This window comes from Meles meles, chromosome 9 (assembly GCF_922984935.1).
Source record: "Meles meles chromosome 9, mMelMel3.1 paternal haplotype, whole genome shotgun sequence".
Classification (NCBI taxonomy): domain Eukaryota; kingdom Metazoa; phylum Chordata; class Mammalia; order Carnivora; family Mustelidae; genus Meles; species Meles meles.
Genome location: NC_060074.1, coordinates 24,800,420 through 24,819,672, shown reverse-complemented (window position 1 = coordinate 24,819,672; position 19,253 = coordinate 24,800,420). Strand labels below are relative to the sequence as shown.

Here is a 19,253-nt window from a genome sequence, read left to right as displayed (position 1 = left end):
GTTATCCTCATCAAAGGTTGCTAAGAAAGGATATGGAGACCTTGTTTTGCATATCTTGGCATTTCTCAAATTACTAAAATCTGTGCTCAATCAGCCTCTAAGCTACATTTTCTCTTTCCTCTGTCTTCAATCCCTTTCTCCTCCCCTGCTCTTTCCCTACACAAATAAGCCTGCTGTTTGCTATCTGAACAAAGAAGGACCCTTTGTTTTTATTTTGACCCTAGAGCTATATAGCCTTTTCTTCTCTTCATCTTCACATCCAAAGTGTTTGAAAATGAGTTCCCACCTTCTGTCTCCATTTAATTTTTTTTTATTATGTTCAGTTAGCTAACATATAGTACACCATTAGTTTTATTGATGTACTGTTCAATGATTCATTAGTTGCATATAACACGCAGTGCTTATCACAGCACATGCCCTCTTTAATACCCATCATTTCTTGGGGTGCCTGGGTGGCTCAGTGGGTTAAAGCCTCTGCCTTCGGCTCAGGTCATGATCCCGGGTCCTGGGATCGAGCCCCGCATTGGGCTCTCTGCTCAGCGGTGAGCCTGCTTCCTCCTCTCTCTCTGCCTGCCTCTCTGCCTACTTGTGATCTCTGTCTGTCAAATAAATAGATAAAATCTTAAAAAAAAAATACCCAACATTTCTTTACATCTGTTTCTCTGTTGAAGCAACAGTGAGTTAGGACTGTCTGGTTTTACCACTGAAAGTCTCATGACCCAAGAGATTTTTCAGTCTTGGACAAACTGACACAGCTTGTCACCTTACACACGTTCTCCTCCCATAATCTCTACCTCCAATCACTCTTCAAATTCTGAGAGTTGGGGCATCTGGGTGGCTTAGTCAGTTAATCATCTGCCTCTGGCTCAGGTTAAGATCTCAGGCTCCTGGGATTGAGCCCTGTGTCTTGCTCCCTGCTCAGTGAGGAGTCTGCTTTTTCCTCTTCCTCTGCCCCTCCCCATAGCGTGTGTTCTCTCTCTCTCAAATAAATAAATAAAATACTTTTTAAAAAAATTCCGAGAGTTAAACCTCCTGACTTTAATCTATTCCCCCCAGTTTTTGTAAGTCTCCCAGCTCAAATTCCTATCCGTTCACAGCCTGTTGTACCAGCTTCCTCAATAAAACTAACTCGTTTACTCAACTACCATATTATATTAGTCTTACTTAAAGGCAAATTTGATTATACTACCCTGCTTCCTTCACATTCTAACAGTTTCCCTCTGAAACACTATAAAACCTGAGTCAGATATTTCATGATCTTGTCCTTGTCTATCTGTATATTCTTCCCTGCCATTTCTTTCTTCTTCCGTAAACTCTATTCATGCATACCATTATTCCTAGAACATGCTATTGTAGCCTCATATTTCCATTGCTTTGTACTAACCATTCCCGGAATCCACCCTTCTCAAAACTACCTGGTATGTCCACATCTCAGCTCAAGCACAAACTCCTCTTGGAAACCATCCATACTCTTTTAGGCAAATAACAGTTCTTGCTTTCCTCCTGTACCTTATATGTTCTTCCATTTAAAAACATATCTCACTGCATTAAGATAATCTCTTGTTTCTCTTTGCTACAGGATCCTTAAGGGAAAGCAATATGCGTTCCCCTTTCACATTCCCTGCACCAGCAGAAATTCTATCTCAGTAATTGTTGAATTAATGTTTAATGAAGTAGTTGCGTTATTTTTATAAGCCTTACAGTTAGGAGGCAGGGTAGAGAGGAATACATTAAGATCTTGTAAATAGGAACTTACTACCATTCTTGGACACACTTTATAAGTTGTACCTCATACCTAAAGAATGACCAAGAGTGATTTGACTTATCAAAACTTAGAAAAAGGGCTAGTAATTTACTTACTGTTCTTGCATCCCATATAGACAGGGACTTATCTGCAGAACCAGTGAGAAGAGTGTTGGAGCAAGGAAAAAACTCAATGCTGTTCACAGAATCTGTATGTCCGTACAAAGTGTATCTGCATCTTTCGCTGTATAGAGAGAAATGAAGAGTTCACATTTCAGGAGTTAGCACCTAAATGTTTCCTGTGCTGTCTACACAGTGCTAATGAAGATAACTCAAGTATCTGAGGCACAAGGTAGTTTTATAAATGGCAAAAATGTACAAGAACCACATTTTATTTTATTTTTTTTTTAAGATTTTATTTATTTATTTGACAGAGAGAGATCACAAGCAGGCAGAGAGGCAGGCAGAGAGAGAGAGAGAGAGGGAAGCAGGCTCCCTGCTGAGCAGAGAGCCCGATGCGGGACTCGATCCCAGGCCCCTGAGATCATGACCTGAGCCGAAGGCAGCAGCTTAAACCTCTGAGCCACCCAGGCGTCCAAGAACCACATTTTAAAGGAAAATTCTATAGTCACCTTGTATCTTAAGCACTTTATAGAATTAGTTGCATAAAACTGACTAAATTTAAGTTAACTTTAATTTAAAGTCATTTGGTAAAGCCATCTTTATACTGTGTCATTTACTCCTTCTCATGAAATGACTACATAAAAATTTTCCCCATCTAATAAAGGAATATGCAAAGAAAAGAAAATAATGAAATCCAATTTCACTTAGAAAATTTACCTGCTATTTTCTAACAATTCCCAAAATACAAGTACAACACATTTCTTTAAAGGTTTGTACTCGAAAGCCCATTTTATTGAAATAATCATCTTTAACTATTAGGGCAATTGTTCCAGAACAGTAATTGTTCTCCATAGCTCATGGAGAGATAGAGAGAGATTTTACAGAAAAATAAGAATATATATTATTTTGTTAAAGGTGTAAATTATTCAGGCAGCTGGGTAGCTCACTTGGTTAAGTGTGTGACTTTTGATTTAGGCTCAGGTCATGATCTCAAGGTGGTGAGAGGAGCTCTGCATCAGGCTCCACACTGAGCGTGGTGCCTGTTTAAGATTTTCTCTTTGTCCCTTCCCCCACTTGTGCACATACTCTTTCTCTCTCTCAAGAAAAAAAAATAGTGAATTATTACATTAAGTTATATAGAATTTAACCATAAAACAAAACAAGCAGAATTAAAGGCATTGCCCAGTCAAGTAAATATTTTATTATTATGAGATATCATTCTCTAAAAGACAGCCTAGCATTAAAAAAATATTAAAATTATGTTAAATTATTTTTTCACTTGCAGAAAAGTATAATTAAAAAAGGAAATGAACAAATGTATAATTCCTCCCACTTTTCTTTTACCCACCTTCCAATTCTTTGAAATCATATTGTTAATATTACATCAAAAATCATAACACATATTTGATCAATAATCACAAATCTCATAGTTGTTTAGTGCCTCCCACCCCATCCTCCCAGTTTTTATTAAATATATATTTAAATGACTCCTCTGCACACATACTTTTTACATTTTCTTGATCATTTAGTACCTCATGAGCAATTTTGACTGGCTATAATATCTGACATCATCAGTTCTCAAATTTCTGTAAAGAAATGCTCCCCTGTTCATGCCACAGGCAAAGTCTGAGGACAACCTAATCTCTCTTCCCATTTCTGCCCAACTACCTTTGTGGATGATTTGTTTTCTATGTGCAATAACTCTCATAGATCTTTCACAAACACTGCAGTTCAGAAATTTTATCATTGCCTGACTTGATAGAAATTTCCATCTATTATTCTTAAACTTTGATTGTTCCATTTATTCCAATTTTTTTCTTTGGAAATACCAACTATGTTTAATTTCCAACTATGTTTTATTTTTATTTTGTCTCTGTCTCTACATTTAACATTTTGTCTATGACACTTCTATCCCTATATATAAAGTTTTAATTTTTCACACCTGTTCTTTATAATTATCAATTGTGCTTATTTTTCTTTGTGTGTGTGTGAGCCATCAAAAGCTTTTATGTTTTCTATTTCATTTATTTCCTGATATTTCTTAATTTACTTTTCATATGTATGTACTGTCTTATAAAAAGATAATGGAATGCTTTAGCACTTTTGATGTTTTATTATATAAAATAAACTTAAAAATGGCATTTCTGTAATTTCTTTGAAAATATAGAATGCTGTCTATGAATTATTGATAACTGTGTTTAGGTAATTCCTTATGCACTGTTTTAGTTGAATTTAGTTTATATTAATTTATTCTTCCATTTTTGCAATTCTTCATAAGTTTGGGGTTGGTTTCTTTTTATTATGATTTATATTTTATTGGGCTAGTTACTTGTTAAATATAAATGGCAGAAGGAAAGAAATATGTATAAGAATAAAAAATACAGATAGTTATAATGGGTGTGTGAATAAAGAATCTCAAAAAATAAATGGAAACTATAAAAAAGAAGCACATGGATGAATTAATAAGTACAATATGTGAAATAGATTATTGAGTGAGCAAAATAGCAGATTAGAAATTGCAGAAAAAAGAATTTGTGGACCTGAATATGGATCAATAGAAATTATCTAATTAGAAAAGCAGAGAAAAATATTAAGAAACATAGGTCATACATTAGTCATCAGTAGAGAAATATCACTTGGTCTAATGTATAAATAATGGGTTTCCAGGTAGGTGAATAGTAGGAAAGAGAGAAAGATGGGGTAGCACATTTCTGAAGAAATAATGTTTTCAGCATTACCCAGTTTGGTGAAAAATATCAATATACAGATCCAAGAAGCTCAGCAAAATCCAAGCATGATTAATAACAGACAAAATATACGTAAGTATAATACAAAAATCTTTAAGTGGCTATAGATAAAAGAAACATAACACATAGGAAACGATGGGACACATAGCAACTTACTTCTCAACAAAAAAAGGAGACAGAATATAACAGGACATGTTTAAGGGCTGAAAATTCAATAATCAGTTAAAAATACTTTCCGTAATGAGAATGAAATAAATTTTCAGATAAATGAAAGCTGAGAAAATTTAACACTAGCTAATCTTTCCAACAAGAAATGCTGAAAAGAAGTTATTCAGACTGAATGGAAATGATACCTGATGGAAACATTTGTATAGAGAAAAGAATGCAGTCATTTGAAGTGAAAAATATGTGGGTAAATATAAAATACCCTTTTTCCCCTAATTCTTAAAAGACAAACTGACGAAAGACAGCACCATTATGTTGGAGTGTGTATTAAATATGCAGATATAAAATGCAAGATAGCAGTATCATAAGGATAAAGATAAACATGGAATCAGATTGTTTTAAGGTCCTTACCTTTTAGATGAAGTGGTTCAGTATTAACTTACTAGATTATGATGAAACATAATAAGCTATTGATTACTGAAACAATATGCTTTAATTTCTAGAACACTGAATGAAAGAATCCAGACAAATAAGTATACACATTATACAATTCCCTTCATATGAAGTTCAAGAACAGATAATGTATAGTCACAGAAATCAGAAGTGTTTGCTATAGGGAGTAGGTTCTTTCCCCACCCCCCCTCCTTCAAGTTAGGGAAAATTTCTGTGGTCATAGAAATAGTCTATGTCTTCATTAAATTCAAAGGTATATACACTTGCCAAAACTCATCTAATTGAACACTTAATAACTTTCCATTTTACTGAATGCACATTTTACCTCAGCTGAACAACTAAAAACAAATATGGCTCACTAGAATACTTTTTCTTTATACCTCCATTTTCTTGATATTTAGTACATTGTAAATACTTTAGAATATATATTTCTGTGAATAACTGAATATTTATAGTGATCCTATTCTCTTATCAAGTATGCCTCCCATGGATAGAGTACATACACACCTTCATAGATGGACAGAGAATCTTCAAAATTTAAAATAACTGTACTATTAACATATACATCTCATTTCTAAAGGCATGTGTTTACATAGCTGCTGAGAGTCTTTTATGTTTAATTAAAAGGGAATTAAAAAGAAAACAAAAAATAAAAACCCATAAAAGATTAAATTAAAAAGTGAGAGAAAATACAATAACACAGATGATTTCATAAAAAAGAATGATGATCTGGAAACAGGAAAAACAAGGAATAAAAGTGTGATTAATATTTTTAACGTTCTATACATTGCTATTGAAATAGAGTTCTATCTGTGCAAAATTAAGCATTACTACTTATAGGTAGTTCATTAGTTGTAATTTTTTAGAAGACTATTTATTAAATAGAAAACATCTGAATATGATATTATTTTTAATTGAAGTATTTCAACTTTATAGGATTATGCTTTTAACTTAAAAGTTTTTTTTTTAATATATATAATTTGTCATTACACTAAAACATCTGTTGCAAAGTTTGGTAGTATTTTTAAAGGCAGATGCAACAGTATTACAAATGTGATTATATGTATTTCATTACCGTAAAGATCTAACAAACACATATATACATGGAAAATGTATTGTTCTAGCAATGTGTGTCCTTGCATATATGTATTACTGGTAAAATACTGTGCACATTCACAGTTTATATTTAGGCTTTGTTGTTCATTAAAACTCAATTCAGTTATTTAAGAATATATTCATTTATGGTGGTGGGATAGAAGGAGGAATTCTTCAGTGATGTAGCTCACATAGTTTCCTAGATGAAAAGGAAAAGCTGGGTCTTCACGTCGCTTAAAGGAAGAAAGAACCACTCAAAGGAGAAAGAAATCTACTCATGAGTCACTGGTTTAAGGTGTGGGGCATTCCAGGCAGACAGGCTGCAAGAGCCGGCTTGTGAGAGATTAATTAGCTGCCAGAGCAGGGAGTCCCATTCAGAATTTCTCTGCAAGGTGAAAATGGACTAAAGTGATGGAGCATGACAGCACCACAAGGGATGGAAATGATTGTACATTTCCATCAAAAACATAAACACTGAAGCCTGATGCACTTTTCTCTCTGTTGCCCTGTCTGCTGTTTTCCTATAATTTTTTGTAAGAAGTAGTTCACGAGCAATAGCTCTTTATTAACTCACCTCCTGCTTTTCGTTTATTTCCTCTTTTCTCTTTCCTTGGCCCCTTGATTTAGTTTACTATTCTGGTAACTGAGTGATGGATATTTCTCTGAACTTTCAGCTCAGTGTGAAACAAAGTTATCTACTCTTCTAGAGCCCATACATTTTCATTTAAAGTGCATTTCCCATACTTATGCTAACTCAAAAGAGGACAACATTTTAACACAATTTTCCTTTGTGAGGCATTAAATTTTAGGGGTTTTATTTCCTTTGTTGTGTTTGTTTTAGCACTATTAATATTGGATATGAAATTACACCTTTAAAACTTCAAGCTTTATAGGAATTTACAGATCAACAAAATGTTAATGGAATTATAGAACATTTACAAAAAGGAACAGCAATATATATCTAAAGGAATATGAAGATAAAAAGTAAAAAAAACTATCCTTGCTTTGAAAAAGAGTACCAGAATTCATTATCTTATTCAACCCTTAATAATACCTAGATTTTATTTATTTTTTTTTTAAGATTTTATTTATTTATTTGACAGAGAGAGAGATCACAAGTAGGCAGAGAGGCAGGCAGAGAGAGAGGAGGAAGCAGGCTCCCTGCGGAGCAGAGAGCCCGATGCGGGGCTCAATCCCAGGACCCTGAGATCATGACCTGAGCCGAAGGCAGCAGCTTAATCCACTGAGCCACCCAGGCGCCCCTATATAATACCTAGATTTTAAATAGTGTTTATGTAATTGAGCCAACATGCAATAATAAAATTTATCACAGGGCTTAGCTGAAAAGTTCTTTATGAAATACCTAAATCTAAGAAAACAACATGAACATAAGTGAAACCTATTTAAATCCTTATACTGCTATTCATAACATAACATCTAACTAAGCTCACTCAGGGACCCACCAGAATTAGCATCTCAGCAAGGCAAAATCCTCAAGCGTCCATAATTTGATCTCAAAAGTTAACAGCATCTTAATAACAAGAGCCTTTCATTTGTTTTATATTATTTATAATCATGCAATAGTTTCCTTGTGACCATGGAATTCAGTTGAATATTTAGTAGAGGGAGTGATACTTAAATAAAATCTACCAGGGAGACTACCATTAGCTCTATCTTGAAGTTCACCATAACCTATCATGACATAATAATCTATCATGTGGTCTGAGTGTCACATCCAGGAAGGATCATACATAGGTCATAGCTCCTAGACTAGGAAATTTCTTCGCCAAAACCCTTGATTATAAACATACAATCTGAGCCTTAGCCTCAAATAGCAATAAAACTCCACTCTATGTATGTAAACATAGGGCAGATTCCTGGCAAGCTCAAATACTTGCAATACAGGCAAGATCTAGGGAATACAAACAAAACATGAATAAATAAAAGGACCATAATAGAGCTGGTCCTCAGAGTACTTAAGAGTACTTTAAGTACCTTAAGAGTACTCCGAGTACTCTTAAGTCCTCACTCAGATTTTCTAAGTAGTCAACTGAATTGTTTTTGCAAAGGGCAAAGGTGCAGGGAGACGGTTAAGAGGCTGGAGTGCACGCTGTCAAACAAATAAAATATTAAAACAACATCAACAACAATCAGAATGCATGTGTTGAGTTTCCTCTACATATATTTTATTTTTTTAATTTTTTGTTTATGTTTTTTTATTTGTTTATCTTCAGCATAACAGTACTCATTGTTTTTGCACCACACCCAGTGCTCCATGCAATACGTGCCCTATTACCCACCACCTGCTTCCCCAACCTCCCACCCCCCGCCCCTTCAAAACCCTCAGGTTGTTTTTCAGAGTCCATAGTCTCTCATGGTTCATCTCCCCTTCCAATTTCTCTCAACTCCCTTCTCCTCTCCATCTCCCCAAGTCCTCCATGTTTTTTGTTATGCTCCACAAATAAGTGAAACCATATGATACTTGACTTTCTCTGCTTGACTTATTTCACTCAGCATAATCTCTTCCAGTCCCATCCATGTTGCTACAAAAGTTGGGTATTCATCCTTTCTGATGGAGGCATAATACTCCATCATGTATATGTACCACATATCCTTATCCTTCTCTTCCTTATCCATTCGTCCGTTGAAGGGCATCTTGGTTCTTTCTACAGTTTGGCGACTGTGGCCATTGCTGCTATAAACATTGGGGGTTTCAACCCAGCACATATGGTATGGCGAATCATGACAGTAAGGATGAATGTGAAAATGAACGTAATGTTACCGTTCTTAAGGATGTAGTAATAAACCATTTCTTTAATAAATACCTGAACTCTTTATGTTCAGAGCATAGGTTTGTTGCCTGCCATCCATACCTTCTAGGTCATTTGGTACCTACCACCCAGTCTAAAGTGACTGATATATTATTTCCTCTGAGTATTATTATAAAAGACAGAAAAAGCTAGAAATGTCACATTATTGAATTGACTCTAATGGTCTGGGATTCTGAAAACCAACAGACTAAAGCAAATAGCTACTTATACTTTAGGACCTATCTCTTATAACGTGGAATGAGGGAAGCCAATACTTCATGTGCCTGAGAATTAGATCTGAACAAGGAAGAGTGAATGCTCATAATTTCAATTATATGGTGTTATTTTTGCATTTTCTGTAGTTAGGTCAGTTTTTTAAAGATTTTTTGCTTCTAAAAAATTCTATTACTTAAAAGTATTAAATTCGTATGTATGTACATATTATGCACAAATGTCATATATATTTATGTGTATGTATGGGTGTGTATGTGTATACACAGGGTCTACAGGGTCATTTTGAAGCATATCTTTCTTAAAAAAAATAAAAAGTGGTGCCTGGGTGGCTCAGTTGGTCAAACATCTATGCCTTTGGCTCAGGTCAGGATCCCAGAGTCCTGGCATCGAGCCCTGCATCAGATCCCTGCTCAGAGGGGAGTTTTCTTCTCCCTCTGCTCTTCACCCTGCTCATGCTCTCTCTCTCTCACTTTCTCTCTCAACTGAATAAATAAAAAAATGAATAAAATAAAATAAAAAATAAACAAAAATAAAGAAGGAAATACTGGGTGGCTCAATGGGTTAAGCCACTGCCTTCGGCTCAGGTCATGATCTCAGGATCCTGGGATCGAGTCCTGCATTGGGCTCTCTGCTCAGCAGGGAGCCTGCTTCCCTCTCTCTCTCTGTCTGCCTGCCTCTCTGCCTACTTGTGATCGCTCTGTCAAATAAATAAATAAAATCTTTTAAAAAAATTAAAAAAAAAGATGATTGTGACTATTAAATGCAAGCTTATCAAAAATATGCAACATTAAATGCTTTAAGTCTAAAAACCACTTCTGAAATCATCTATTTAACTTGTCTCTACAAAAAATATATATTTTTATTTTTTATTTTTTTTAATTTACCATGTTGAACTTTTTATTTTAAAATTATATTCTAATATGAGTGGGTTTATTATTTATTTATTTTTATTTATTATATTCAGTTAGTCAATGTATATTTTTATCAAAGTGTAGTTGACATAAAATGTTATATTTGTTTCAGGTGTACAACACAATGATTTTCCAGTTCTGCGCATTACTCAGTGTTCAGCACAGGAAGTATGGTCACTATCTGTCATCATGCAACATTTTTACAATATTATTGATTATATTCCCTGTACCATACTTTTCATCCTTGCAACTTACGTGTTTTATAACAAAGCCTATACATCTTTTTTTTCGTAAGATTTTATTTATTTATTTGTCAGAAAAAGAGAGAGAGAGAGAGAAAGAACAAGCAGGGGAAGTGGCAGGCAGAGGGAGAAGCAGGCTTCCCACTGAGCAGGGAGCCGGATGTAGGACTCAATTCCAGGATCCTGAGATCATGACCTGAGCCACAGACAGCACTTAACCAACTGAGCTATCCAGGCATTGCTGAAAGTCTGTACCTCTTAATCCCCCTCCACGTATCTCATGGATCCCTGACCCCTTCCCCTCTAGCAACCACAAGTTTGTTCACTGTATTTAGGAGTCAATTTCTAATTTTTGGTTCTTTTGTTTTGTATTTTAGATTCCACACAAGTAAAATCATATGGTATTTGTCTTTCTCTGGCTGAATTATTTCACTTAGCATAATACCCTCTAGGTCCCACATCCATTTTTTTTTTACAGTTAAATAATAATCTGCCATATATCTATATCTATCTACCAATAGATAAATATCAGTAGATAGATATCGGTAGATAGATAAAGATATACGGCATATCTAGGACATCAACCTTAGCAACATAATTATGGATAAAATAAAAGCAAAAATAAACTATTGGGACAACACCAAACTAAAAAGCTTTTACATAACAAAGGAAACTATCAATAAAAGAAAAAGCAACCTACTAAATGGGAAAAGATAATTTGTGAATGGTATGTACGATAAAGAGCTGATATCCAAAATAAATAAAGAGTCTATACAAATCAACACCAAAAAACAAATAATTTGATAAAAAAATGGGCAGAGGACTGAACAGGCATTTTTCCAAAGAAAACATACAGATGGCCAACAGACACATGAAAAAAAAATTCAACCTCACTAATCATCAGGGATATGAAAATCAAAACCACAATGAGATATCACCTCACATCAATCAGAATGGAGAGTACCAAAAAGATAATAAATAAATAAAAAGTGTTGGAGAGAATGTGGAGAAAAGAGAACCCTAGTGTACTATTAGTGGGAATGTAAATTGGCAAAACCACTGTGGGAAACAGTATAGAGGTTCCTCAAAATATTAAAGATAGAGGTACTATATCATCCAATAATCCCACTCCTGAGTATTTACCCTCCAAAAACAAAACAAAACAAAAATACTAATTAAAAAATATATATGCACTTCTTATTACAGCATTATCTACAGTCACCAAGATATGGAAGAAACCCAGCTGTCCATGAATAGATGAATGGATACAAAATATTTTAATATAATACAATCACAAGTAACCACTCTGACACATTTGAATCTTACACCACTGTTCCTTCCCATGTCAACCTCCTGGAAGATATCTATGCCAGAAACCAGATATCAGGACTGGGAAAAGTTAATGGGAAAAGACAAGACTTCTAGACACAGAAGCTTGGTTCTAGGAGAGTAGGGATCCCAGTGAGAGCAGAAAGTAGATAAAGAAGGGCTGAAATGAGAGGAAAAAACCCTTAGATTATCCAGGGATTGGATTGTTGGAGAAAAGAGATTTCAATCCAGCTGTTTCCTTATGCTCAGAGCTTTCATTCAAAGCTCAGTGTCCTCTGACCATAAACAGCTGAAAGCTGAATGGACACCCATCTGTCATAACATCCTGTTTATTTTCTTCATTGCACCAATCGCTAGGTGAAAATAGCTCGATTACTTATTTACGTTATCGTACCCTCTCCCTCCCATCAACCGTGCCTAGAGTTATACACTCCATAAAGTCTCTGGCCTTATCTGTCATGTTTAATGAATACCAGAGTAGGTACTCAATAAATATTTATTATTATTAATGAAATTTCAGATCTTCATCATCTGTAAAGAGATACCATTACTTCTCCATACTTAACCCTTAGTCTAAGATCCTTCCTTTCACATAAAAATACTCATTAAGTTATTTAAAAATAAACTTACTGAGTTTTTGTGGATTTCAATTACCTTAGAAGAGAAAGAATTGTATGACCAACACAAATGATCTAAGAATTAATTCCCCCTGAAAAAAAACTATAGAAACTGCCAGTATTTTAGTTTTTATTTTGTCATGTAAAAGTAGAATTTAGTTAGGCTTAAACTTCTGATTTTAAATCACAAGCTTACCCTTAGGAATGAAAACTTCTTAAAAGTATGAAATTGATAAATCTTATGGCACCATCGTCAATGGTATCAATCTGAGGGCCCCATTTTCCCACTGTTCTACTTTAAATTGCCAGTAAAAAATAATCATTTTTAAATGTTTGAATGAGGCTAGAACCATAGGTAAAAAACCCCTGATAGGGGACCTTCAGTTGTGTTACAAAATGTCTAGTACACAATGTTTCTCAAAACTTTATATATCCTGTTGTTGCTACCATCTTCTGTCCAGAGTGGCTTGGTATGAAAGGATGAAATGAGTTTATTTTGGGAACTCCAGTTCCCCATTAGTCTCTTTCTTTATGCTGTGTATGCCTAACCTTTCTGAGTTTAAAACACACACACACACACACACACAGGTAAACAAACAAACAAAAACCCAGTTCTCTTATGGTGATACTTCTCAGAGTCATTTTTATTATCTGAAGGTGAATGGATATCTGTGCTCTCTCATTCCTGTCCCTGACGTGTCTTACTATTCTCTTCTTACTCTAATAAATCCTATAACAAGTGAAAGCAAGAGTAAAAGATGGGGATTATTGGCAGAGGTTGTATGAAACTCTAAAAGGAAAATAATTAAACCCAACTTGAACTTCCTAAGTCAGGATTCATTTCTTTATTAATATCCTCCCTAGAAATGAAAATACTGGAAATGGTAAACACAATTTAAATAGAGTTCTTCTTTTTCTCAGACAGTCCAATTTTTGTTTACCTAAAGGCCTAAAGGATGTTCTCTTTTTCCAGTTTTCCAGACCCCAGAGCTTTCTACCCACTAAACAAAAATATAAAATATATAAAAACTAAAAAAAAAAAAAAAAAAGCAAAACTAGAAAGGGCAAAGAGCTTGGGAATAACTGGTAGGAGAGCTTCCTCATTACTCTCATCTTAAGTACCTCTGATTTAATGGCTAAAATATGGCTGTCTTTATTCAGTATCTCTTTATACTGAGTACAGTGACTATACATTCCAGATTTTCCTAACAGCCTTGATTTTGTATAATTTTATACTTTCAATAAATAAAATATATCAATTATAATGTCATAAATATGATTTACTTCCCGTGTCTATAAAATAGTTACACGAATGATGTATAAATCAGACTAAATTTTTTTGGTCAGAATTTAGCAATTAGATATTTGCTTAAAATTGTATTTTGGAATGAATTTCTTTATTATCAGTGTGTCTGGTGATATCAATGCATGAAGCTATTTCTCTATATCAGTATAATTTATTGAAATATTAAGTCACACTTATATTACTGGTATTTCCCCTCTTATCCCTCACTACATATAAAATACAACTTTTGTAATTCCTTGCCTTTAAAATGTTGCATGGACAGAGAGCAGGAACTAATTGGAATTAAAGGTATTTCTTATCATTTGTAAAACTTTAAGCCCAAGCTAGTATGTCTGAAGGGAAGAAGAAGCTGTTGGAAAACTTCTAAGGAAAAACAAAAAAAGGAGTGACAGGGATTCCCTTGAATTGGGAAGGGAGTTTAGATGCTTGTGAGGCTCTGTGAGAAGGAAAGAATTCTGTATCACTCCATTGCACTGCCTAGAGAAGGTGGCCAGATCTCATACATGGTCCCACGGCTCATGTGAGAGATTGGGTCCCAGGCTCAGGATTCACTCTATGTCCAAAACTATTCCATGCATGACACCAGAGTAACATACATCACCATTGAACTGGGGCATTGAGCATCTCAGCAGTAGTCTGAAAACCTGTGACTAGGAAAGGCTCCTTATTACTACTGCTGAGTAAGGTCTTGGAACCTTAGCACAATTCAAGGGAAGGGATGTATTAAAAATGACTAAGGTAGAATTTCTAGGTAGACTCATGAGAAAGAGATCAAGTCCAAATTATCTTGACTTCTAGAAAACAAGCAAATGAAATAATTCTTCCACACCTGTCTTGTGGGCAGGGATTCACATACAGTATTTATAAATATATTTGTCATATGGTTAAAAGTAATTTCATATATGTTATTCATGGCAGAGAAAGAGAGAAGCTGAAGGCGTGAAATCAGTCTTTTATACACTATAACATGAATTAATTACTATGGCCCTCGCAAACTCTGGATCTGTTTTCCCTGACACCTTTATGCTTCTTCGAGGCTTCCCTGGGCTCTGGATGGAAACCCACCTAACAAAAGTCTATGCCCCTAAGGGTTTTGCCTTTGTTTCTGACACACTTGTAAAGCCACATTTATATTTAGGACTTTTTAACCTCATAATTCTTAGGCAAGGCTTTGGTGAGCAACTGGCTAATTTAATAAATTAATACATGCTAATGAAATGAGAAGGATGCATGAGAAGATTACCTTTAAACAAACATCCTCCCTTCCTTTTCTCTTGGGTCCATTCCACCAGAGCACAGTTTTAATAGCTATCTTCTAAATATCATAAAAATACTGTATAAAAACCACACAAAAAGCCCTTTATTCTATATCCTAAAAATGTTATTCTAATTGCAGGAGTTTTATTTCATATAAGAAATATATAAAACAGTAAACTGCTGGGAAAATAAATATTCAAGGTTTGCAGGACCTTGCAATAACCTTTAAATTGCATGATTAAGTAATTGTGTTTGGGTCTGTTCTTTCTTACGGAAATAACTGAGCTCCACTGATATCTTTAAACAAAGTGTATCCATTTTAATTTCTTTTGTATTGTAACTATAATATGAAAAGCAAGATTTAGACTACAGGGCACTTAATAAAAGTAGCCATGAACGTGTAAGCAAATCAGTAAGGTCTGTCTCAGATTGGGTGAAAGAAAGCAGATGTTTTAATAGTAATAATAGTAAATATTTTCTATTTGTACCTTGTTTTCTAAACAACTTAAGGTAATTTATTGTCTCTCTCTGAAATATCTAAAATAATAGCTGGATTAAGAGAGACATAATTTACAAAAAAAAAAAAAATCTCATGTTTGACCTGTAACTAACAGGTTAATGAAACTGTGATCATCCTGTTGATCAGAAAGGATTAAATATCATGGTAATGATTTGATGTAGCAGATTTTGAAAAACATTTTAAGAATCTGTTTTCTTACCTCCACTTCATTTATTCAATGTCCTCTACCTTTAAGTTTTCTCTCTCTTTTTTTTAAAAAAGGTTTTATTTATGTATTTGAGAGAGAGAGAGAGAGAGCACAAGCAGCAGGAAGGGACAGAGGGAGAGTGAAAGCAGGCTCCCCATTGAGCGGGGAGCCCACGCACAGCTGGATCCCAGGATAGTGGGATCATAACCTGAGCTGAAGGCAGACACTTAAGTGACTGAGTCAACAGGTGCCCCTAAGTTCTTCTTTTCTTGGTGTTCACTTACTAGGCCATTAAATATGTCACCCAGTATGTTCTTTACCTTTATTACAATTATACGCTATATTCTATATTAGGTCTCACTGCATTTTACCACCACCACAACGGCTACACACACCTCCTCCCAGAACACCTCACAAACACTGAACTATATTAATGCTTTTAAATAAAACTATTGTCTGTAAAACATATATCAAACCAAGTTTGAAAAAAGGACACACGTGTTTATTTTAAAACACCAGATTGCAGTAACTTTTCTTAAACTCCATCTGGCGATATTGCATCAAAAACTAATTTGTTTAGATCTAAATGTTGTTGGAAGAGTTCTGCAGCACCCTACAAATTACTATAAAGATATATCATCACCTTGGTTGTATGACAGAATGTCGCCAACTTAAAATGAGAGTTATAAACAGAATGACATTTGTGTCCATCATCTACCTTGTGTTTTTTGCCTCTCATATGTGATATGTTCAAATAAGGGACAGGACTTTTTAGTGAGGACCCATATACAAATACAGTAAAGGGGCCAGCTTAAGATATTAAAACTGCCAGTTTGTTTTATGAGGTTATAAATAAGTTCTAGCATGTCTTTACATTTTATGACCTCTATTTTACTCCTTGGTAGATTCACATATGACATATCCAATTATTCATGTCAAAAATTTAAAACTACCAGCATTTCAATAAAGAAGCATATCTTTTTAAAATAGTGATCTTAAATAAAACCTAGATTTTATATGAGAAATCATGGTTTTTCTATTAAACATATCTTTTTAAAATAGTGATATAGATGTTTATGGAGTCAATATTTCTCTCACTCAAAGTTGGATGTCCTCTGCTTTTTGGCTTTGTCCTGGCCTGAACTCTATACTGGTACAATTTTCAGAATAAAAATTGGGATTGAATACAGTATAGGCTCTAGGGAAATGCCATTAAACTTATGCTTTCGGTTGTTTAGCTTTGAATGTCTATTTTTCATTTTGTTTTAATTTATTTATTTGTCAGAGAGAGACAGAGAGGGAGGGCACAAGCATGTGGAGCAGTAGGCAGTGGGAGAAGGAGCAGCAGGTTCCCTGTGGAGCAGGAAACCCAAAGCAGGGCTCCATCCCAGGACTCTGAGATCATGACCTGAGCTGAAGGCAGATGCTTAACCAACTGAGCCACCCAGGCACACCTGAATGTCTGTTTTTCTTAAGAACAACCATAATCAGCAAATTATTTATACTTATGCAAATGATACATTCACAATAGTCTTGTTAAAATTACTTCCAGCTATTCCACAAAATTATATAAATATGGCATTATTTTCTGCACTGTATGATTGGGCTATCGACCTTGGTGTTTCTTCTCCACAAGAGTGGGTCAGAAAAGGTTGATTCATGTCAGGCAATCACTTCCTCACAAATTGCAAAAATAAATAAATATGCCTTCTATATATTCTGTCCTTTGGGTGTTAGCAGCAGCTGTTACCTGCAGGGTGTCATTCTCTGTAAGCGCTCTCTTAGTTTCATGCTGAGCACACTCTTCTGTTTAAATGAGGCAGTGAAGCAGCTCAAACTCTGCTTGCTTCAAGCCAACATGATCTGCTTGTGCTTGTGCCTGTCACTTCTTAGCTCATTATGTTGCTGTTAGTTTTGCTTGAAGTATTTTGTTCATCCTTTGGGTATGGCCACCCTCCTTCAGATAGCCACATAATTGTTTTCTCATTCAGGTGCCATCCATTTTCATTACATGACTGGTCAGCACCGCTGAAAGTTGATAAGTGGGATTCATATGCCTATTAGAATCCGTATTATAAGGCCAACTTTAATAAAACTTTGTTTTATCATTTACATAAAGCACCATTTATACATGATATAAATATCAGTTGATGCATATTTGTCTATCAATTATTCCCAACAAATCTTGATTTCAGGCTTATACAATTGGTACTACTCATGTTCAGCTAAATAACTTACTATGTAATTTTTATACCTACTGATTGGTATTAGTCCACTTGATTACATCATAATTCTTAATTCTGAGATCTGGTAGTCCCTTTGAAAAACAAATATCTACTATAATGAAATAAACTTAAATATAATAATAATCTTTAAAAATCAATATACTGGCCTAAAAGCAATGGAAAAAGAAATAGAAAGTATGTAATTTGTAGCAAAATAATGTGTTTTTCAAAAATAAATGCTCAGGCCCAAACACATTAGGATACATAATGATGGAGCCAAGGAAGCTCACACGTAGATATAGAATTACATGGTTGTCACTGCTATGAATGCCCATTATTAAATTGTACTATCTAGGAGACTCAAGTTCTCGTGGTCTTATTGCCACTAAAGTAATTTTCTGCAATGGTGAACAACTTTTGGTAAAGTGTTGATAACAATTTAGTTAAATATTCCCTTGATTTACAAAGTAGTCGCATTCCTGAAAAACAGTATGTACCAAAACTTTGTAAGTAATGCTTTGTGTTTATTTTCAATATAGAGTTGGATTTCTAGTGAAAAATAAAATGTAAAAAGGATATTAACAGTTTTTTTTTTCTTTCAACTTCATCAATCTACATAGGGACATTTGGAAGTTATGTGGTACACAAAAGTTTTCTCATTGTGCAGGACCGCCCTACTCAGCAAGATATATGGCATGCCTGTCCCTGCGTACTTCATGTCAACTGTGCCCATGAATAAATGAAACAAGAAAAGGCACTCTGAATTATGGAAATGTTCATTTGGGAGTAGTACTACCCACCACTCTGGTGAACCACTGACTTAATGATTACATCTACTTTACCATTTATTCTCATTGCTTAATGCCTTACCCAGAAGAGGAAACTTTAAAACCTATCCATTGAAGGTCCAAAGAAGGCCAATTTTATATTTATTATTGCTCTACTTTAAATCCCTCTAAAGTATAAACTAGTCGCCGTTGGGTGTATGGTTCATGACTGTCCCAGCTCCAGTAGTTGGAGTGTTGGGAGAAGAAATTGGCAGAGCAGCATGAGACATGTGAGGAGAAACAGGAGGACCAAGATGTGGGACATATATGGAGTCAGATGAAGAAATGGGAGGAGGTCAAACACGTGGTGGGAGCAGGGGAATTTAGAGAAGGAAGAAGCTGAGCAAAATTTCCATCTGCTGCCATCCTTATTATGGTACTAGTTTTATTGTTTCCATCAATCACAAAAAAGTACCTCACATGACAAAACTATACAGCTGTTTTAGAAATCCCATATAGAAT

The 19,253-nt window shown here is 34.8% G+C and overlaps 1 protein-coding gene across 1 annotated transcript in view; it reads right to left on the bottom strand.

Moving 5' to 3' along the window:
* Positions 1-19,253, bottom strand: part of SPAG16 (sperm associated antigen 16) — a 1,085,475-nt gene that overhangs the window by 419,817 nt on the left and 646,405 nt on the right. Inside the window, exon 13 of the mRNA XM_046019197.1 lies at positions 1,861-1,987. Coding sequence (XP_045875153.1) covers positions 1,861-1,987 — 127 coding nt within the window. The remainder of the gene's footprint in view (positions 1-1,860; positions 1,988-19,253) is intronic.